Genomic DNA, 23604 nt, shown 5'->3' with positions numbered 1-23604 from the left:
TCTATCTTTCAGTTTTGTTAATGTACATCGTATAATACTATTAATTACAAACATGGCCCTAAGTTTGGTTGGACGAGTTCCTTGATTCATTGCAAACCTCATCAATTTGGCTCAATTTAAAATTTCCTGTTACAGTGATTTTAAAATTCAACTCTGTTCAAAACTCTTGTTTTATTTAATATTTTTTTTGCAGTGTTACAGAAACACAATGAAAGGCACACAGGGTTAGAATGATCCACAGGGACATTGTGATCCACAGGGTTAGAGTGATCCACAGGGTAGGCAGGTTTGGAGTGAACCCCAGTGTAGGCAGTGATCCACAGGGACACAGTGATCCAGTGGATCCAGTGTAGGCAGGGTTAAAGTGATCCTCAAGACACTGTGTTGGGCAGTTCCAGCCTGTCCAGATACAATAAAGCTCAGTGTTAAGAGAGAGATCACAATGAAAGGTACATTCATTGAGAAATCAAATGATCTAGATGCTAGTGTACAATTCAAAAGAACTATCTCTTTCCCATTCAGGCACAATCAATGCTCGGTTTGGAACAGCAGACTCAGGAGCATTGTATTGGAGATTCTATTCCATTGGTTTGTTTCGGTATAGTTTTAGTCAAACTCAATGATCACCTTCATTACTGTGAGTCAGAAGCCTATTCTGTAACATTGCAGCTGTGATGTTATTCAGTCTCTTGACTTCAGCAAGCAACTGATGCTTTAACTAAAAGATTGTTAATGGATAAGTGTGCAAAGCCATTGTTATACATGGTACTTTCTCATGGTATATTTGAGTCAGTGCATGAGGAACCCAACACAGACAGGATGCAGATCCCGTTCTGTGAACACAGCCATTACGTCATTTAACCACTGAACAGCAGTCTGATTTTCATCCCCGTTCTGCTAATTTTTCCCCCTCCTCCCCGAAGATGCCAACTTGCTGTGATGAGGGTTCCACAGGCACCAGTCGCACTCCAGTACCTCATCCCAGTGACCATTCTTGATGCATGAGACTAGATAGTTGATATTTGTAGGCTGTTCAATCGTGGGTAGCATCCCAACTGAGCTTAATTCTGTCCTCGCCCAATGTTCACACACCAATATAATCAGAAGCAGGAAACTTGGCTGATATTTCCCCCTCCCTTACCCAGGGGCACGAGGTTAACTGTAGCGTCCAACTGCTACCCCTAAGTGAATCAGCTGATTTAGCACAGACTGGGAATTGAACCTTCTGGCCTGTATAACTAGTAAGAAACTGGGCAAGGTGTCTGACCCATTAATACAACCAACCAGTGAGGAAGGACAATCAGATGTGGATGACATACGCTAGTGGTACCATGTCTGAATAGGAGAATCATATTACATCCATCCTGAGCATGGACTCTTCAATTATTGACAAGCAACAACTGTCAGCGACTGGTTTGGTGCTAAAAGGGTTAAATTACAAGGACAGGTTGCATAGACTAGTCTTGTATTCCCTTGAGTATAGAAGATTAAAGGGTGATCTAATTGAGGTGTTTAAGATGATTAAAGGATTTGATAGGATAGATGGGGCAGTCCCAAACAAGGGGACATAACCTTAAACTTAGAGCTAGGCTGTTCAGGGGTGATGTTAGGAAGCATTTCTTCACACAAAGGGTAATAGAAATCAGGAACTTTCTCTCCCCAAAAGCTGTTGAGGCTGGGGGTAAATTGAAAATTTCAAAACTGAAATTGATAGATTTTTGTGAGGCAAGGGTATTAAGGGATATGGAGCAACAGCAGGTAAATGGAGATGAGGTAGAGATCAACCATGATCTAATTGAATGGTGGAACAGGCTTGAGAGGCTGAATGGCCTACTCCTGTTCCTATGTTCCTCAAAGTGTTCCTACGACGTTCCCGATACCTGGATTACTGGCTGTCACAGTTTTAATTTATCAGTTGCTCTGGGTTAACCAGCTATTTCACAATACAGCCAGCATCTTTTCACAGGTGTTACCATTGACTGACCCTCTTGGTTACAGTTGATTAAGACCTAGTTGGAGGAAGCTCCAAACTTGTCCCTATATGAAGCTAGTTAAAGGTAAAAGGTAATGACGTGGAGGTTCTGAAGATGAGTGCCCTGCATTTACCTTTATGGAGCAGAGGTTTAACAGTGTTACAATCTGCCCAGGCCCAATCACGGTGTCCCAACCATCAGAAAAGGTGGGCAGTACTATCCAACTGGCATCCTGAGTAACATTAGATGAGCAGCTCACAGGCCTGAGATGGGATGGCTACTGTACTCTGCACCTCCAGCACTTAAAAAAGGATTAGCAGCAGCATTTAAAAAAATCTCAAAAGATACCAAAAAGCAGGAGTTACCACCACTTCCATTCCCAGGTCTGTGCAGAGCTCACCAGATGTTGAGAGCCTTATAGGTTATGTATTTTTCCTCACTCATTCATAAATTACTTAAACGTCTTTGTACTTTTCTCCTCAATCTGAATTCTATTTAATTATAGTAAGTGTTGAATGTGAAAATAATCACTGTACAAAACTCGATTTATAATTTCTGTTCTAAGTCCCACCTGTGCAACACGCATTGAGGGCGCTGTTCACCCCACAAATAATATTGTTCTTGTTCACATCGAGTTCCAAACTGGCAGGATGAAAGCCCCTCTGCTAGTTATATGGGTCCTACATGAGATTAGGGCAGTCTCAATCCAGTTCTTGGTGAGTTTGGGCCCACAGAACAAAACCACCCCTAATTCAGCAATCCCATTTAGAGAGGCCACATGAGGTAAGTGTAAGAAATGTGAAAATATCACACTAGTGCTCTTCTGAATTTGGAACGGAGACAAATTGTTGGGATGTGTAGAGGAGTTTTATTCTACATTTAACCTGTGCTGGTGATATTTTAGAGAGTGCTTTACTCAGCGCCTAATCTGTGTGCTCTCAATGACCTGGCAATGCTTGATGGGGTGGTGTAGAAGGAACTGACCTAGGAGTGCTTGATGCTGACACTAGGTGCAATGGAAAGCGTTCCATTCCCCAGCATTAATGTCCCTCAAATTGATGAATACAAACACATTTCAAAATTTTTTAAAAAGCCAGACAGCTAACCAGTGAGCAGGAGGTAGTGAAAAGCTGAAGGGTGGGCTTTGTATTCACTGCTATACAAGGAATGAGGAGGTCAGCAACTCTTGCATTATATTTACAGTGGAATTGTAAAATGTGTAATTTGAGGCTGCACAGTTAGAGACAGAGGGACCTGGACCCAGCAGCAGGCAGGAGGGAGACAAGATGGCCAGAGTGAAGCCTCAATGTGGACCTGAACGGCAGGGCACAGAACGGCAGATAAACACAAGCTGACGCTTTACGACTTAATCCCTCATTTCTTTCTGATGTTGCTCCCAGACCAGTGTATGGACTAGTCTATCCACGTGATAACGTCCTTTCAATTGGCCCACCATTGCTGTTGTTGTAGCTTCCTCATTACCACAGGATGCAAATAGTGTAGGGGGCCATCGCTGAGTTTCATAACTGTCTGTAGCAATCACTCCACAAAATTGTCACTGAGGCAGTTGAAGGGAGAGGAAAATCAGTAGAATGGAGTGAAGCTGTACTCAAGGCTGTTCCAAAGTAGTTTGAGGACTAACAGACTTTTCTAATAACCTGTGGGATGCTAACACCCTCTTCTTATTCACCACCAGAGACCCAACAGGCAAGTTTTCCAACTCCTTTGGCCCAAAGTTGATGGAGGCCAGCCTACCCATCGATTTCCACTGGAGGTTTCACCCCAGTAGATAAACACAGTATCTGAGTGCAGGGACTCAGATTTTCTCTTGGTAGTCAGGGTAGGCTAGTTTCTTGAGTTCGTCCCAGAATAGCAGACTGAAAACCGTGTGTGGGCCCAAGCGGAAGTAGCTAGGTCCAATTCCCTTGTACAGACCCAGCAAGCCCTCCTTACACGAGATCTTCAGCAAACAATCCCAAAATCCTTTGTAAAGTTTCCCCTACAAGGAATAAAAGTGTTAAAATCAGACAGGTCCTTTTTAAAAGGGACACTACACTCACTTTAGCAAAACATCCATTAGTGCTCACTGACCGGCATTACTTAAACAAAATAGGGTAGGTTTTGTCCTTTGGCGGTGTCCCAGGGTGGGAGCGGCCCAGATTATTTTTGTGAGCCCACAAAAATAATCCAAGACTGAACTTCTTCTCTTCCGTTGCATGCACTGCGCAGGCTCCGACCGGTTCCTACCTAAAAAGGCAACCGGGGTCCTATTTGTGTAATAGGACTCAGATTTCCATTTTAAAAGAGGCCTATCATCTGAAACAGGCAGGTGCTTTGGACACCCAGCAATAGGCCTCTTTTACAATGGAGACAGCTGCATCACCAGTGTTAACGGACGGTAAGTCTACCCACCCCATTTTGAGGCCGTTAATGCCAGGTGAAGGGCAATCAAAATTGACCCCAATATCTCCATCCAGCACAGGGTGAGAGGTTGTTTGGCACTCAGGAGAAAAATCAACCGTATATTTTAAAAACTAGTTGAATTTGACACTGAGGGAGGTTGGGAAGAATTATTAATTACACAGGCTACATAACTTTTACCTGAGTGGTTTGATTGCGGGGAGTGGACCTACCTTGCCAACCTCATCTACTGGTTGGTTGTACAGTCTCGTACTGATGACATCAAAAGGAGTCATGGTGATCACCACAGCAACGCTGCTCATCATCCCTCCCGCCAAACCGACCAGCCAGCTGTCATTGCTGAACCACTGATTGTATTAAAAAAAATGCACAAAAGACACAAATTAAAGCACATTCTCTTTTACTTCATTCAATTCTCAAATGGTGATGGTTTGGAACAGGTCTGAAGAGTCAGAACCTAACTAACACTCTCCACATGGTTCTAGGTTTAAATTATCTCTGTAACCTTCTCCAGCCCTACTGGTCACTGGACCCTTGACCCTACCATTAGCAGCCATGCCTTCAGCTGTCTAGGCCCTATGTGTTAATTGTATCCAGGTGATTTATATCAATTAGGGTTAATTATATTCAGGTGGTGGGTATCAATTGGGGGGTCTCTTTCATATCCATTTATAGGAGGGTACAATGTGAATCATAGAAAGTTACAGCAAAGGAGGCCGCCATTTGGCCCATTGTGTCCGTGCCGGCTGAAAAAGAGCTACCCAGCTTAATCCCACTTTCCAGCACTTGGTCTGTAGCCCCGTAGGTTACGGCACTTCAAGTGCAAATCCAAGTACTTTTTAAAAATGAGTTGAGGGTTTCTGCCTCTACCATCCTTTCAGGCAGTGAGTTCCAGACCTCTACCACATTCTGGGTGAAAAAAAATTCTTCTCAGCTTCCCTGTAATCCTTCTACCAATTACTTTAAATCTATGCCCCCACCCCACCCAACATTGCTAAAGGAAATAGGTCCTTCCTATCCACTCTATCTAGGCCCCTCATAATTTTATACACCTCAGTTAAATCACCCCTCAGCCTCCTCTGTTCCAATGAAAACAACCCCAGTCTATCCAATTTTTCCTCGTAGCTAAAATTCTCCAGTCCTGGTAACATCCTCGTAAATCTCCTCGGTACCCTCTCTAGTGCAATCACAACTTTCCTGTAATGTGGTGACCAGAACTGTATGCTGTACTCAAGCTGTGGCCTAACTAGTGTTTTATACAGTTCTAGCATAACCTCCCTGCTCTTATATTCTATGCCTCAGCTAATAAAAGGAAAGTATCCCGTATGCCTTTTTAACCACCTTATCTACCTGTCCTGCTACCTTCAGGGATCTGTGGACATGCACTCCAAGGTCCCTCTTTTCCTCTACACTTCTCAGTATCCTCCCATTTATTGTGTATTCCCTTGCCTTGTTTGCCCTCCCCAAATGCATTACCTCAAACTTCTCTGGATTGAATTCCATTTGCCACTTTTCTGCCCACCTGGCCAGTCCTTTGATATCTTTCTGCAGTCTACAGCTTGCTTCTTCACTATCAACCACATGGCCAATTTTTGTATCATCTGCAAAGTTCTTAATCATGCCCCTTACATTTAGGTCTAAATCATTTATACCATAGAAAGCAAGGGACCCAGTACTGAACTCTGTGGAACCCCACTGGAAACAGCCTTCCTGTCACAAAAACACCCGTCGACCATTACCGTTTGCTTCCTGCCTCTGAGTCAATTTTGGATCCAACTAGCCACTTTCCCTTGGATCCCATGGGCTTTTACTTTTCTGACCAGTCTGCCATGTGGGACCTTGTCAAAAGCCTTGCTAAAATCCATGTGTAAGGACGATCTGTGAATAAAGGCTTGGAAACATCTGAAGACTACACTCTAGTATTCTATCCTTCACCACCTGGCTATCTGACTTTTTACACTAAGCATTGGAATTCCTTCTCTAAACCTCACTGCCACTCCATCTCCCCCTCTTCCTTTAAGACCCTCCTTAAAACGAACCTCTTTGAACAAGCTTTTAGTCATCCCTCCAAGTATTTCCTTCTTTGGCTCAGCAATGATTTTTGTCTGATTATGCTTCAGTGAAGCATTTTGGGATGTTTTCCTGTTATAGGTATTAAATAAATGCAAGTTGTTGTTGATTGTCCAATTAGAATAATTCTAAAATATGATCATCACCAGGAATTTAAGTAGCAAATCTAAGGTTGTACACACTTCTTCCAAATGCTGCTCCACTCCTGCTTGCAGTGGCAGCCATCTCCCCATTCAGCCAAAGGATCCTATTGATACTGGCTCTGACTCCTGCCAGTCCCACATCTAACCCCAACACTGTGTTAGTCGTGGCTCAGTGGTAGCATGGCCACCTCTGAGTCAGAAGGTTGTAGATTCGAGTCCCACTCCAGAGACTTGAGGACATAATCCAGCCTGACACTTCTGTGCAGTACTGAGAGAGTGCTGCACTGTCAGAGGTGCCGTCTTTCGGATGAGACATTAAACTGAGGCCCTGTCAGCCCTCTTAGGTGGACGTAAATGATCCTACTGCACTGTTTTGAAGAAGAGCAGGGGAGTTCTCCCCAGTGTCCTGGCCAATATTTATCCCTCAACCAATATCAATAAAACAGATGATCTGGTCATTATCACATTGCTGTTTGTGGGACCTTGCTGTGCGCAAATTGGCTGCCACATTTTCTACATTCCAACAGTGACTACACTTCACAAAGTACTTCATTGGCTGTAAAGCACTTTGGGACGTCCTGAGGTCATGAAAGGCATTATATAAATGCAAGTTCTTTCTTTCTTTCTTTCTTTAACTCCTATTGGTCCTGGCTTCAGCTGCTGTTGTTTCATCCGGAGTGGGGTTAGGGTTAGGGATTTGTTGTGGGATAGGATACGAGCAACAGAGTTTTGGATGAGTTGAAGTTTATGAAGGGTGGAGGATATGAGGCCGGCCAGGAAAGCATTAGGGTAATCGAGTTTGGAAGTAATGAAGACATCTATGAGGGCTTCAGCAGCAGATGACCTGAGGTGGGGTGAAGGCAAGCACTGTTATGGAGGTGGAAGTAGGCTGTCTTTGTGATGGCGAGATTGTGGGGTCGGCAATTCAACTCAGGGTTGAACAGGACGCCAAGGTCACAAATAGTCTGATTCAGTCCTCATAATCCTAAAAACTTCTATTAAATCTCTTCTTAGCTTTCTCTGCTCAAGTGGAAATAGTCGCAATATCTTCTCATAAGTATGGTTTATCATCTCTGGTATAATCTGGATGAACGTCTATGGCTTTAAATATATTCTATAATAGGGCTAATGTCCACACACGCACACTTTGCAACAGGGGTCAGCAGCAGGATCCTTGGCTGGTTTTTCCCTCCCTAGCCCAGGTCACTGAAACCTGAGAGCCTCTGCAGCCACCTCATCTGAAACCAGTTAACCCAGCTAAGGCCGGGAGCCGAACCTGGGACTTTCTGGATAAACTCATTAAACCATTGGGGGGGAAAGCCTGGAACATCAAATGTCGAACAAGCAAAGTCCTCTGGATCTCTGAGCTCTCTGCCTTCAACAGCTCCTGAGAGGTCTGTTGCGTCAGGGACTCTCCTGAGGTTTGATGAATGGCTGCACCATGACCTTGTCATCTTGCTATCAAATCAACAAAACTGCAATTGTAACCAGATCGTACATCATCTGAGTTAAGGACTGAAATTGTTAATCATTGTCCCTCTCAGTGATTTGTAACCCTCCCCGCCTTGACATGCCACTCACCTGTTGGTCCTTGACCAGTTGCTTAGCAGAGGCAAATGTAGCAAGCTGCGCTGCAGAACCAACCATCACCCTAGGAACAGCACCGCTGACCCCTCGCCACAGACCCAGAATCCCTTGTTGCCTGTAGATCGTCAAGAAGGCGGTTGTGACTCCCTGGGGTAGAAGATACAATAATGTCATGCTCTAACAAATCAATCCGCACCTAAGCAAATGGAAATGCCCATCACACAGGGAGAGTTTCACGGACTGGACTGTACATTACCAACAACTTGTATTTATATAGCACTCTCATGTAGGGGAATTGGAGGATGCCAAGCGGGGGACAGGAAAGATTATGGAGAAGGGGGAATGACAGTGCTATTAAAGAGATGTTTTGAAGAACAGGGGAGAGGTAACAAGGCACAATATTTTAAGGAGAGAGTTCCAAAGAGCTGGAGCACTCTGACTGGACTCTGATAGTGGAGCAGAGGGTGAGGGGGTCAGTGATCCCAGAGTCAGAGGAGCAGTAATTCAGTCAGAGGAGGGAGGGTGAAGGGGAGGAGCAGTGATTTGGAATCGCAGGAGTGAAGGTTGTTGGGGCATGTCACTGAGATAAGAAGGAACGAGACTGTGAAAGGATTTCAAAATGTCAGAGAAAGACTGGCAAGGAAAACAAACTGAAGGTGTGATAAAAATGTTAGAAAAAGCGACAGGATTGAACTTCAGAATGGAAAATGTAAACTGTGGTCTCCTGGGGTCAGCCCAGCTCTGGTTACCCCTCCCTCTATCACTAAAACCTTTACAGTTATGGAGACACTGGGAGGTTCAGCTGCAGTTAATAACTGACAGTATCAGGATTGCAACATCATTATTGACCTTTACTGCAGAGAAACACCAGCCACTCGAACAGAACAACAAGCTATCAATGACAGCAGGAGAACTGAGTCAGCGCATTAATCTCACTTAGCACCAATTACTGCATTAACACAAGAGACTTTCACTGCTCAGAGATCTGGACGGTGCCAGATTCTGTCCAAATCTGTCCTGTCGGCATCAGTCCAATCTCCTTAGATTCTCTCCTTTCCTTCAGACAGCGATCAGCTGGGCCACAATGTCTGGGCAATGCCGACCTTTGCTGTCCTTGCAGTTGGGGGTGCCCCTGGACTAGGAGGAGAATTTAAAAACAATCCTTCAGGCTTCTAGAATCTGATTACCTATTCAGTGACGCCTGCTGAAAAGTGCATTGTGGATGTCGTGTGAGGGTAGGATTGGGCCTGTCTATATTGTGCCTCCTGTGGTAGGATAGCCGGCTAACACTTACTGACCGGGGTCAGTGCCTTCAGAGAAGAGCATTTGTTCACTCAATGCTGAAAGATCTCTGTCAACAGGCCCCCACTTTATACGATTTAAACTGCATCCCATGTACATTGTCCCCCTCCTCCCATGAAGGCACTGAGTCTTGCTGGTCCCTGGCTGCTCTCCAGTACCCTGTTCGAGTGACTGGGGCAGGAATCACGCTGATTTTGCCCTCCCGAAGCTGGGGTCACAGAGTCCCATTGTTGCACTCCCACTGCTGCTCAAGCAGAGATTCCCTAATTCAGCACAGACCAGGGATGGAATCTGGTACCTTCCTGATTCGTGCAGCTCAGTACCTCACTGGACAATTGCAGGGAGCTGTCCCTTGACATTCAAATATATTTCGCTAGATTTATAAACACAGCTGCACCTCACCAAGAGTGAACCCTAAGAGGATGACAGTTGTGTTTGTAGCTCCTCTAGGAAGCAATGGGCTGCAGAAAGACCAAAGCAAGGGGGAGGGGACACCGGGGTTTGAGAAGGTGTGGGGGGGGGGGGGGGGGGGAGAAGGGTCAGTGCAATTCTCAGATTTTCTTGAAATTCTGGGAGCAATTTTAATTTAACCTGCCCGCCGGGAAACTGACGGGATCGGGTGCAATGCTGGTTTTACTCCCCACCTGATTTTAATCTCCAATGAAGTCAATAAAGGGTAATATTGGGCAGGGTGTAAATCCACCCGATCCCATCAGTTTCCCGCACAGCTAGTTAGGTTAAAATTGCCCCTTCAGTATCAGAACCATGAAGAGAAACATCGTTCAGCTCACGTGTTCAGATGGATTCTCTCCTCTGTTCACCAGTGGCTGCCTTTTTATTTGTGAGTGATGTGGGGGGGGAGGGGCGGAAGAGTCTCAGAACAAGACCATCACTGAGGAAAGCCAGAAAATCATGCTCTTTGCACCAGCCAACTCATAACCAGTGTAATGTTAGTGCCTGGTTGTGTTCTCCCTACCTGATATGTATACTAGTATGGATCTTAGATCTGAAACCTATTGCCCAGTACCTGTGGAAGTGAAGATCAAGTGCCAATATCCCTCTGCCCTGTTTGATTGAGCAGAGGTGACATACAGAGATTGAGTGTGAGAGAGAGAGAGAGAGAGAATTACATTTTCTGGACCAACAAGTGACCTTGTCTGGTGTTGGTTTGACCATTGGATCAGATAGATGGATGTGCTTTACAGCAACAGCAAAACCACCAATAAAACCTGGGCAAGTGGAAAAAAACAAAGGATCAAACATATATCTCTGGTATCCTCTTTCTTCCTCTCTATGTCCATCCATCTCTTTCTCGGTTTTATTTTCTGTGCTGATTTCCAGCACAAAGAACAGGCATCATTTAACTGATATTTTCTGTTGGCTCAGTTGGTAGCACTTGCAACTCTAAGTCAGAAGGTTGTGGGTTCAAGATGCATTCCAGGGGTTTAAGCCCCATTCTTAAAATTTAAGCGTACAATCTAAGGCTGACACTCCTCTGCAGTACCGAGGGGCTTGCTGCAAATGGGATTTTAAACTGAGATCCTGTCTGCCTGTTCCAGTGGTTCAGGCGATCTCATGTCACTATTTAAAGTACGGCAAAAGAAAAAGAAAGAACTTGCATTTATATAGTGCCTTTTGTGACCTCAAGACGTCCTAAAGCGCTTTACAGCCAATTAAGTAATTTTGAAGTGTAGTCACTGTTGTGGTGTAGGTGTACATAGTTCACGCACTGTCCTGGCCAATATTCCTCCCTCACCCAACAAGACCAAAAAGAGATTAACTGGTCATTCATCTCATTGCTGTTTGTGGGATCTCACTGTGTGCGCAGTTGCTGTCATGTTTGCCTACATAACAACAGTGACTAATACACTTCAAAGTAATTCATGGTGTGTGAAGACGTTTTTGAGAGATCTGATAAGATGCTGTATAAATGTAAGCCTTTTTTCCCCAAACAGTTTGTACCTGATGGTTATGCTGGTGTCCCACGGCGATGACAGCCACGGACTGGGCCTGTAGGTGAGTCTTTACCTGTGAGTAAGCAAAACACAAACAGTCACAAGTGGTTTATAGACTATGCAGAAGAGGATTCACAAACTAACTGACGTTAGAAAGTCAATAAACAAGCTCTCGATAAAGTTAAAATAGTTGCTGAAATATTGATATTCCCTAACATTTCTAAGTTTGGAATTTATTAAAACTGAGTTTAAAGTGGCTGGTGAATGGCTAACACTGTCACCCCACCATAGGATTTTTTGACTGCTGCATTGTCACTAGTGATCTCGGTGAGCATTTCATTGCATTCCATTAATTGTTTCACAACTAACATTCAGAAAATTAAAATAGAATTCATTACCAATTAGATCATCAGACACAACAGAACCCAGTCTCAGTGAGCTTTCAGTGTTAATAAAAAAAAAGTGAAACCAAAGCTGGTCCAGGCTGGAGCATCTCCCTCTGTCTCTGAGAACACTTTTCACACCTATGAAATCCGACCTTCTCTGACCAGCAAAGGCCAGTTTAAAGCCCCCACCTTATTGTAGTATCATAGAAGATACAGCACAGGAGGAGGCCATTCGGCCCATTGTGCCTGTGCCGACTCTTTGAAAGAGCTATCCAATTAGTCTCATTCCCCTGCTCTTTCCCTACAGCCCTGTAAATTCTGCTCTCTGATTGCTTCCATCTTTCACGGTCACCCTACTGGTAAGACAGGGATCTTGATCTGGTATTTATTAACAATCCAGGAAATGGAAATCATAGCACACAATGGGGATCGCAGAATGATAAAGTTTAACATAATCAGGAGGGTGGTGGGTCAGAAATACCTAAAACCAGGAGCCAACTACATAACTTTAAAAGAGCTAAATTCGATGAAATGAGAGAACAACTAAAAAAAAAGGTGAAAGTTGTTTAGTAACAGTTCAGTAGAAGATAAGTGGAACACCTTTAAGGTTATAATGCTGAACATGCAGGATAAATACATTCCCAAAACCAACAAGTTCAGACTAAGCAAACGTGACCCTAATGGATTGACAAACAAATTAAAAGTGAGATAAATAGAAAAAAATGGCCGTTAAGAATCCTGCAAGGAGAAAGGACTCAATGGAATGAATACAAGGAAATGCTGAAATGCATCAAAAATGTGAACAGAGAGGCACGTAGGGACTTGGAAAAATTCATAGCAGCTGAGGCTAAGAATAACAGTAAAACATTACTTCAGCACCGCAAAAGTAAGAAGGCAGTCAGAGAAGAGTTGAAAGTCATAAAAGATGCAAATTTGCTTGAAACGGAGGGTGAGGACAAAATAGTACATTTTTTTTTTATATTCGTTCATGGGATGTGGGCGTCGCTGGCGAGGCTGGCATTTATTGCCCATCCCTAATTGCCCTTGAGAAGGTGGTGGTGAGTTGCATTCTTGAACCGCTGCAGTCCGTGTGGTGAAGGTTCTCCCACAGTGCTGTTAGGAAGGGAATTCCAGGATTTTGACCCAGCAACAATGAAGGAATGGCGATATATTTCCAAGTCGGGATGGTGTGTGACTTGGAGGGGAACATGAGGTGGTGTTGTTCCCAAGTGCTTGCTGCCCTTGTCCTTCTAGGTGGGAGAGGTTGCAGATTTAGGAGGTGCTGTCGAAGAAGCCTTGGCGAGTTGCTGCAGTACATCCTGTAGATGGTACACACTGCAGCCATGGTGCGCCGGTGAAGAGAGTGAATGTTTAGGGTGGTGGATGGGGTGCCAATCAAGCGGGCTGGTTTGTCCTGGATGGTGTCGAGCTTCTTGAGTGTTGTTGGTTCTGCACTCATCCAGGCAAGTGGAGAGTATGCCATCACACTCCTGATTTGTGCCTTGTCAATGGTGGAAAGGCTTTGGGGAGTCAGGAGGTGAGTCACTCGCCGCAGAATACCCAGCCTCTGACCTGCTCTTGTAGCCACATTATTTATGTGGCTGGTCCAATTAAGTTTCTGGTCAATGGTGACCCCCAGGATGTTGATGGTGGGGGATTCGGCGATGGTAATGCTGTTGAATGTCAAGGAGAGGTGGTTGGACTCTCTGTTTTTGGAGATGGTCATTGCCTGGCACTTGTCTGGCAGGATTGTTACTTGCCACTTATCAGCCCAAGCCTGGATGTTGTCCAGGTCTTGCTGCATGCGGGCTCGGACTGCTTCATTATCTGAGGGGTTGTGAATGGAAATGAACACTGTGCAATCATCAGCGAACATCCCCATTTCTGACCTTATGATGGAGGGAAGGTCACTGATGAAGTAGCTGAAGATGGTTGGGCCTAGGACATTGCCCTGAGGAACTCCTGCATCTTCCTTTGTGCTAGGTATGACTCCAGCCACTGGAGAGTTTTCCCCCAATTCCCACTGACTTCAATTTTACTAGGGCTCCTAGGTGCCACACTCGGTCAAATGCTGCCTTGATGTCAAGGGCAGTCACTCGCACCTCACCTCTGGAATTCAGCTCTTTTGTCCTTGTTTGGACCAAGGCTGTAATGAGGTCTGGAGCTGAGTAGTTCTGGCGGAACCCAAACTGAGCATCGGTGAGCAGGTTATTGGTGAGTAAGTGCCGCTTGATAGCACTGTCGATGACACCTTCCATCACTTTGCTGATGATTGAGAGTAGACTGACGGGGCAGTAATTGGCCGGATTCGATTTGTCCTGCTTTTTGTGGACAGGACATACCTGGGCAATTTTCCACATTGTCAGGTAGATGCAGCTGTACTGGAACAGGTTGGCTAGAGGCGCAGCTAGTTCTGGAGCACAAGTCTTCAGCACTACAGCCGGGATGTTGTCGAGGCCCATAGCCTTTGCTGTATCCAGTGCACTCAGCCATTTCTTGATATCATGTGGAGTGAATTGAATTGGCTGAAGACTGGCTTCTGTGATGGTGGGGATATCAGGAGGAGGCCGAGATGTACCATCCACTTGTCTTTTGCACTCACTTGCTGGGCTCTGCCATCATTGAAGATGGGGATGTTCACGGAGCCGCCTCTTCCCGTTAGTTGTTTAACTGTCCACCACCATTCACGACTGGATGTGGCAGGACTGCAGAGCTTTGATCTGATCCGTTGGTTGTGGAATCGCTTAGCTCTGTCCATAGCATGTTGCTTCCGCTGTTTAGCATGCACGTAGTCCTGTGTTGTAGCTTCACCAGATTGGCACCTAATTTTTAGGTACGCCTGGTGCTGCTCCTGGCATGCTCTTCTATACTCCTCATTGAACCGGGGTTGATCCCCTGGCTTAGTAATGGTAGAATGAGGAATATGCCGGGCCACAAGGTTACAGATTGTGGTGGTATACAATTCTGCTGCTGCTGATGGCCCACAGTGCCTCTTGGATGCCCAGTTTTGAGCTGCTAGATCTGTTCTGAATCTATCCCATTTAGCACGGTGGTAGTGCCACACAACACGTTGGATGGTGTCCTCAGTGTGAAGACGGGATTTCGTCTCCAGAAGGACTGTGCAGTGGTCACTCCTACCAATATTGTCATGGACAGATGCATCTGCGACAAGTAGATTGGTGAGGACGAAGTCAAGTAGGTTTTTCCCTGCCGCAGGTGGTGAGCGAATGAATGACTACTTCCTCCAAGTATCCACAAGGGAAGACATAAGCAACATGCCCTCTCCAAACAAAGATATTCCAAATATAATCAATGACTTCACTATAAATTAGTTGAATTCCTGGGCTGGCTAAATTAGCTCAAAATAAATAAATCCCCAGGATAGACAGCATTTATGCTAAAGTACTGAGAAAGACAAAGGAGGAGATTTGTGATGCACTGACAATCATTAATAGGAAGTCAGCGGACACCGGGGAGATACCAGTAGATTGGGAACAGGCTACTGGGGTGTCTATATTCAAAAATGGTGACAAAACAGATACAGTCAACTGCAATCCCATTGGTCTTACTTTCATTCAATGTAAAATAATGGAATGAATTATCAGGGGTAAACTTGAGGATCATCTGTACAACAATAACCTAGTCAGAATGGATTCAGATGGGGAAGATCCATTCTGACCAACCTCCTCAACCACTTTGAGGAAGCGACAACCCAAGTGGACTTCGGTAAGTCCTATGACATGACGTACCTCGAATTCTGAAAAGCTTTTGATAAAGTTCCATGTGAGAAACTATTAATTAAACTCAAAGCTGTGGAGATTCAGGGTCAACCCTGGAATGGTTAAGAAACTGGCTGAAGAATAGGAAACAATGAGTACTTGTTAGAGGAGTTATGTTGGAAGGGAGGGGGGTTGGGGGGAGTGCATTGTGGGGTACCTCAGCACTCAGACCACAACTGTTTCTAATTTACTTAAAACACCTGGATTCAGAAACTCAATGCAAGGTAGTCAAATCTGCAGATGATACCAAACTAGGAGGGGAGGTGGAATCGGAAGAGGCGGCTCTGAAATTACAGAATGAGTTGGACAAAATATGTAAGTGGGCGGAACAGTGACAGAAGAAATTTAATGCAGACAAGTGTAAAATGCTACACATAGGAAGGCAACATGCGTACCGCATGAATAGTGTTGAAATAGCTAAAGATGACGCTGAAAGACCGCCCCCACAAGCTACAGAATGAGCCGCACATACCAAACAAAGCAACACTGAGCGAGCCAGACACAGTTCATCATCAGCTGTTGTTTTCCTCTGCTACATAAATGTTCAAATTCACTGGAACAGATTCTGCTGTCCACATGTCCCTAGGACTATTTTATTCTCAGCTGTGTGGAAGTTTCTGTTAAATAAGATGGTAAGAACTTACACACAGGGGTCACGGCAACAATTGCCAGCTCCCTCTTCTTACAGGATGAAAACAGGGTCACTGCACCCTCCCTGTCTAGTTCATCCGTGACCAGTGGACAGAACAAAAGGGAGAGGTTTACAGGGCACATGTAGATGTTACTTTAAAATTACTCTGCACTGAAACTGCTTCCCTCAGACTGTTGAGCAAAACCATTTTGAGAGCAATTTCACCAAAGTTTCAGATAATTAACAGTCATCGTGCACACCAGGTCTGTCAGCATCACAAACCACAAAATAAACAAGAGCAAAACAACCTGATACTGAGCCTTAAAACATCAACTAAAAGCTTAGCTCTGCTGCTGGCATTCAGCCCAAGGTCAGACTGAGGCACTGAATCCCATGGATGTTAATGGAGTTGTTCCAAGATGCCCATGGGCTTCTCCTATAAACCACGGCATTGGAGTAACTCAAGTAGAAAGCTGTGAGGACAGGGGCTCCTTCAACATTCCGCCCCCCCCACTCCCCCAAAGCAATTTTTCTTCCTTCCTGTCTTTGAAGTGCTGACTTCTTGTTTCACAGGCGTGGACCACCCTCTGGTATCTCACCCAAGTGACTGATCTTCATGTTTGAGCCTAGTGTGTCAGCTGTGTCTCAGTGGGTAGCACTCTTACCTCTGAGTTATAAGGTTGTGGGTTCAAGTCCCACTCCAGAAACTTGAGCACATAATCCAGTCCGACACTCCAGTGCAGTACTGAGGGAGTGCTGCACTGTCAGTGGTGCCTTCTTTTGGATGAAAAGTTAAACTGAGGCCCCTCTTCGGTGGAGGTAAAAGATTCCATGGCACTATTTCGAAGAAGAGCAGGGGAGTTCTCCCGGTATCCTGGCCAATATTTATTCCTCAACTAACATCACTACAACAGATTATCTGGTCATTATCACATTGCTGTTTGTGGGACTTTGCTGTGTACAAATTGGCTGCTGAGTTTCCAATATTACAACAGTGACTACACTTCAAAAGGTACTTCATTGGCTGTAAAGCACTTTGGAACGTCCCAAGGTCGTGAAAGGCGCTATATAAATGCAAGTTTGTTCTTTCTTTCTTTAGAACATCAGGTTTCTGACACAACGCAAGCTGCCCCATGCAGGTCCTTCCAACTCTGTTTAAAGAAAATTTAAAAATTGCATATCTCAGAATAACATGATTAAGCTTACCAATAAAAGCTTTTCTGTGTCATTGTGTACCTTCGTGAACATTTGACTCAGAGGCCTCAGCCTCTCTCAAAAGCCCAGGGTTGGAGTTGATATTCTCTCAGCTGAAATCTGAAACAACTACAGCTGTGTCCGCAATTCCCAGAATATTACAGTCTGAGCATATATAGTTTGGAGGATCGCTCATTCTCTCACTGCAACAACTCAAAGCATGTCTTTCCTCAGGCGATAACAGTGTTTGAAAGTTTGTTTTTCGAAATGAGCCGAGAGACATTCAGAGACAGAGGAAGATGATAATAATACCTGCCTTTGTTGTTCATACTGAGAATTTGAAAACATTGTTCACCAAGATTTAATTATGCAGCTGTAGATCTATTAATTATCTAGCTGCAGTGAGTAAGGAAAATATCAATTAAAACCTTTCCAAGAACCAATCAAAAAACACTTGCTTCATTGACTCTGGGCAGATTTCCCACAAAATTCATTTCAAATTCTCTAATTTGTGATGAGCAACCCTTCTCCTCCACCCCACTTCCATACCCCAGTATCCCCTTGCAACAGCATAACCTTTGACTCAATATGAGTAACATCTTACTCTTGACATTACACTTGTTAGATACAAAACAATCTTAAAATGCCGAGTACTTCTGAGATGCAGCCTGAAATTGTCAAACGTATTACATTCAGCAAAATTCCTTGACCAAACAACAATGTATTAACTCTGAGTGACCTGAGCTAAATTTTACTCAACAGCAATTAGACATTGTGGCATTAAAGAGACACTGCTGCACCATTGAAGAATAATACATTGTGCATTATATGGTATTACACCATATATGTCATAAAAAAAGAGCACATCGACCAATTTAGCATGAACAAAGTCATGGCAGATCTACTATATACCTAGATATTAAAAAGTCATGTGCATCTGGTAAAAATATCTCCAAGAAAGAAAGCCTGTCACTCCCAATTCACAGAAAAACTGCTCCACGCACAGAAACACCATCAAATTGACTCCAGGAGCCACACTTTAAGTATTTAAAAAAGCCAATGTGACTTCTACGGATTTGCCTAAGAACAATTAGCCTCGTATTAACCCAAGAAGGTACAGCAACTAAACCTCACGGCCATAAAGGATGTATCAAGGTACACATTGCAGCACTTTAGCAGCAGATTAACAGTCTGTGCTAAAACATTATTAAAAATCGGTGTCATATTTTACCGAGTATTTCCCCCTCCTCTCCTGAAGGCACTGATTCTTGCTGGGATACAGGTCTATGAGTGCCAGCCTCCCTCCAGCACCTCATGTGTAAACTCAGATAGTGATTGCCATCATGCTAGCCAACTAGCAGAGGGTATCACAGCTGACCTGATCCTGTCCTTGAGTCCTGGCATTGACACACATGCACATTCCAACAGGAGTAACTGGACAGCTATCAGGAGCAGGAACCCCTGGGTGATTTTCTATTCCTCAACCCAGGGCACTGAACCCAATTGTAATGGCCCCTACTACTTTTCAAGGCAGACTGTCTATCTCAGTACACCCTGGAACTTCCCTAGTCTGTATGACTGAGTACTACACCAGCTGGTGCATTTACTAAGTGAGCCATTGAGAGAGCTCAGTGTATTTAACCTGAATCTACATAATTTTTATCCTTTTGTTGGCTGAAGCTCTGAAAAACCTATTTGAATCAACAGTAGAATGTATGGAGAACAGGCTAAGGGTTAACAGCTTGGAGCTATATTTACCACATAGAAAATTCTTCTCTGTTACCTGACCATGTGACATAACGAGGAATGCCCTGCCCCCCTCGATCAGGTGCCAACATAGAACCAGGCAGCAAGATATTGGAGAAAATAACAAATATTCTGATAACATTACTGATTGACTTTGTTATCAGACATTTTTAACCCTGACATTTACTCTTGGGGGTAGGTGAGTTAGTGCGGGATGAATTCTGCAGCCATGTTTATTTAAAATTATGCAGAAATGAGGATCCAACTTTTTTTTTAAAAAGTCAGCCGAGTTTCTGTCAGATGCTTAGCCCCATCCCCATATTTGAGTCTCAAAACCAAATGACTGAGAAACCCACACAGGCAGAGCTTCTGTTTGGTTCATATGGAATGCACCATTTACCCTTGTTAGAAGACACCCTATTTACATAAGCCCTGAGTGCTTAGGAACAGATTGACAAAAGCCATATAAAAGACATATAAATGCAAACGACAAGGTTTAGAGAGCCCCAACTGTGTGTGGGAAAACTGGATCAAACTGCATAGCCTTCTAGTACCGAGCACTGGTATGTTTCCACTACTTGTCTATCAGATACCTGTTACATCATTGGATTGCAGGATTACTAGGAACTGAATAGGAAGAATCCTAGGCCCCAGTGACAGATTCAGTCAATCAGCCAGGCTGGCTGGTCAGTCAACAGTGATCAGGAGAAGTGTGAACCTGCTAAATTTGCAGGATGACTCCATAACTCAGAAGAGCAAGGAGATGTACCAATGTCCTGGCTATCATTCCTCCACATCTAACACCCCCCAAAACAGATTAACTGGTTAATTATCTCATTGTCTGTAGGCTCTTACTATGCATAAGATGGCTGCTGTGTTACCTACATAATAACTGTGACTGCACGTCAAAAGTAATTCATTGATTGTAAAGCGCTTCGAGAGATGTGATATGGTGCAATATAAATACAAGTCTGTTAACTTCAGGCTTATTGGTACATATTGTAAATAACACAAGTAAAATCAATTTCATTCTCTTTGTCCATGTAAAGGTCACCGAACAAAATGTCGCCATAGTAACACAGCATTTACAAAGGATATATGCTGTAAGTTCTTGGACACCAGATAAACCTGTGGTTCAGTCCCATCAGTAAATGTGTGTGGGAGGATCAGTTCAACTGTGTCAGAGACAGTTCTCTGTGACAATGTTAAATGGAGGCACCTTGTGTGTACAGCAATTGGGGGGTGGAGGGTGAAGATCTGCTGGGGCCACTGTAATGATGTTATAAATGCTTTCATGAAGATTTCCACTGGTTAGTATTTCTAGCAAAATCATGAACCATGTACCTACACATGAGTGGCCACAACAAATTTCCCCCAAGAGCCATAAACTGAACCAACAACAAAAACCGCACACTGACCCCTGCTACTGGGGCTCCTCACAGCAACAGCTCCCACTGGGGCCCCTCGCACCGACCCTTGCTATCATGGTCCCTTGCACCGATCCTTGCTATCCTGTCCCCTCGCACTGACAGCTTCTACTGGGGCCCCACACATGACTTCAGCTCACACCAATCGCTGCTACTGGGGCCCTTGCACTAACTACTATTACTGGGATCCTCGCACTGGTAGCAGATACGAGGATCCCTTGCACTGATCACTGCTACTGGGGCTGCTGAGTTCTACGTAATTGAACAAAATGAGCTAAACTAATGAAAATAAAAGGTGGTAATTAATGATACAGCACCTTCCTGAGTCTTCCCTTTCTCCTACAATCTTCAGACTTTTAAAATCCAAGCTTTGTGTCATCTAACCACTACCTTTTGGTTTACTTCATCTCTCGTACTCAGCAACTTACATTCCAGCAGCTCTCAATACAGAGATGTCTTAGAACATATTGTAGGATGGAGAAAAAAATGGACAGGAGAGAAAAAGAGAAGGGTTGCTAGGAAGTGGCAAGGCAGAGAAATTCAGCGAGGGACTTCCATAGGGCAGGAGCTTGTAGCTGAAAGAGTGGCCACATTGGTGCAAACCCAATGTCCTACACTAAGGGCATTGGGCATTTACCTGGGTAAGAAAGTGTATTAGGACAGTCTAGTAGAAACAATCATTGAAATAATCTTACTAGGACTGCACAATACACTGAAAAGCAGATTATTAACTAACTATCCAGGGCAGTGTATCCTCTCTACTATCCCCTCAGGGTCCATGATCACACCTGCGTCCTTCAGATGACTGAATCTCATTACTGTTCATCGGTACTTGATGTATGATCATAGGAGTCAAGTGTAGATCTAAAACTCACTGATTGAATTGTCACTAATTGCCCTAGCTAACCCAGGAACAACGAGCAAAATGCCCCAAGATATTTAGCAAAACAGACACGGAATGAGAATAGGGAACTCAGCAGGTGTGGTTGAAGAGTTAGGTTTTGAGACTTTTGAAGGTGGAGAGAGATGCGTCAAGGAGGAGGGAGGCTTAGGGAGAGAGCTCCAGAGTGCCTGGCATCTGATAGCCAATGGTTCTGGATCAGAGTGGAGGACACTGGGCTGGAGGAGACTGCAGAGGATGTTTGCACTGATGGTATGGAGGGATTTGTAAAGGAGGATAAGGGTTTTGAAATCAATATATTGGAGGATGGCAAGGATGAGGTGATGGAGCGGGACTTTGCTGGGTCAGTCAAAGTTTCTGTAACAAGGTTGTGGCGGTTTAGGATCCTATTGATATTTTACTTTCAGAGACACTAAAACGGGACATGAAACTGTTTTGTTTTGCAAGTGCTTATGTACCCTCCCTGTTACATTTATAAAGTCATTACAGATTAAACACCAGAGCAGTGGGCACAATTTACATTGAGCCTATCTGTCATTTCAAAAGTTCTTTCATGGAAGTCAAAAGTTGCAAGGTTGGACGTTGTGGAGTGGGGGGAGGTTAAATGTGTTTCAGCTCAGATCATATCAACTGACTACAGTTAATGTGCAAAATTATCACTTACCAGGCCATAAACTGTAATTAAGGGTCACCAAGAACATAAAGAGCAAAGCTCAAGCATTTTGTAACAGGCCTTTAAACACTGAGGCAGGGTTACAGTCTGAAGATCGCCACAGGCTCTGATATGGATTCTGTTTACACCGACTGTGCAGTTTTGTTTAATTTCTGCTCAGTTTCTTTGCCAATAGCAGCTGCCGGGCGACATCTCCACACGAAGTGAATATCAATTACACTAAACCCTAACAATCGCAATCTAATTTCACTCTCGCCAAGGCTGGTTTAAAATGCGGCTTATTTTTGTTACATCTCACTGTGGGAAAAAATAAATAGAATTTTCGATGTTTATCTAGGTTTCCAATCCCTCTCACCCGGTCAGGTAACGGTCGAGACCTGGTTCTTGGTTTTCATGGGATGGATGGAACCTCCAATGTGACCCATATAACATTGGTATAAAAATGTTGGAAGTCCATGTAATAAAAATAGAATTCGACTTATTCAGTCACCTTAAACTAATGGCCCCTGGTGTTGATATCATTGCCAAACTTTGCTGAATGTTGACAACTCTGCAAGTTTATCCAGAAATAGCCAACAGCAAAATTACAGGGAAAACAACCCCAACCATCACACGACAGCAACTCCAACCATTGCATTTAACACCAGGAGACAGACACTCACCAGATAGGCCGGGCTGCCCACCACAGCGCCCATTGCTCCGGCAGCTGCCCCGGCCGCGATGCTGCAGGTGGTACTGACCCTGCCGCTCTGGTCCCGGGTGAACCCCAGCGCCTCCAGCTGTGAGTAGGCACCAAGCCGGACCCCGTTCATCAGCGCCTGGTACAGGATAGCGGCCACCAGTCCCTTCTGCAGCCCGAGCAGCCCGTCCTCCCGGCCGATCAGTGCCAGGGCATGGAAGGCGTTGCGATAGAGTCTGGTGTACGATCCCCGGGCGCGGAGCTCGCCCTGCAGCTGCATCCGAGTCTTCACCACCTCCAACGGGTTGGTGAACACGCAGGCACCGGCCGCCGCCGCGCCGCCCAGCGCGAAATCCAACGCCTGCCTCCGCCGTTGCATTGCCCGGTCGGTCCCCGGGACGGGAATGGAGGCGCTGCTCCGAGTACCAGAGGCGCTTCCCGGGAGCTGCAAACTCTGGAGCATTTCAATCACCACCCCCATTGCATTCACACCCCCACCACAGGTAAACCAGTGGGAAGCCGAGGCTGCACCGCGCCTCTGTACAAGTCACGCCCACAAAGAGCGCAATTCGTAGGAAGGCGGAGTCATCATTCGTCCAACAACAACTTGCATTCATATAGTAAGATTTGCATTTGTACAGCGCCTTTAACATAGTAAAATGTGCAAACGCTTCACAGGACGGTAATCAGACATAAATTGACATGGAGCTAAAGAAGGAATATTAAGGGCTTGTTCA

General features: G+C 44.7%; 1 protein-coding gene across 1 annotated transcript; it reads right to left on the bottom strand.

Moving 5' to 3' along the window:
- Positions 1–152: 152 nt before the first annotated feature.
- LOC137301108 (solute carrier family 25 member 35-like) lies at positions 153–23310 on the bottom strand. Its single transcript, XM_067970534.1, has 5 exons — positions 22851–23310; positions 11459–11524; positions 8189–8341; positions 4607–4741; positions 153–3972 (listed from the first exon to the last, which is right to left on the bottom strand). The coding sequence occupies exons 1-5, from the start codon at positions 23244–23246 to the stop codon at positions 3790–3792; spliced, it is 933 nt and encodes a 310-aa protein (XP_067826635.1). The 5' UTR covers positions 23247–23310; the 3' UTR covers positions 153–3789.
- Positions 23311–23604: the final 294 nt, after the last annotated feature.

The sequence above is a fragment of the Heptranchias perlo genome, chromosome 32, assembly GCF_035084215.1.
Source record: "Heptranchias perlo isolate sHepPer1 chromosome 32, sHepPer1.hap1, whole genome shotgun sequence".
Taxonomy (NCBI): domain Eukaryota; kingdom Metazoa; phylum Chordata; class Chondrichthyes; order Hexanchiformes; family Hexanchidae; genus Heptranchias; species Heptranchias perlo.
Note: the sequence above shows the minus strand (reverse complement) of the source record. Positions and strands in the feature narration are given on the sequence as shown.

Coding starts and splice junctions, on each gene's coding strand:
- LOC137301108 (XM_067970534.1), bottom strand. CDS start 23,246: ATGCAACGGCGGAGGCAGGCGTTGGATTTCGCGCTGGGCGGCGCGGCG. Junction 11,525..22,850: donor TGGGCAGCCCGGCCTATCTG/GTGAGTGTCTGT, acceptor GCTTACTCACAG/GTAAAGACTCACCTACAGGC. Junction 8,342..11,458: donor GACACCAGCATAACCATCAG/GTACAAACTGTT, acceptor CTTCTACCCCAG/GGAGTCACAACCGCCTTCTT.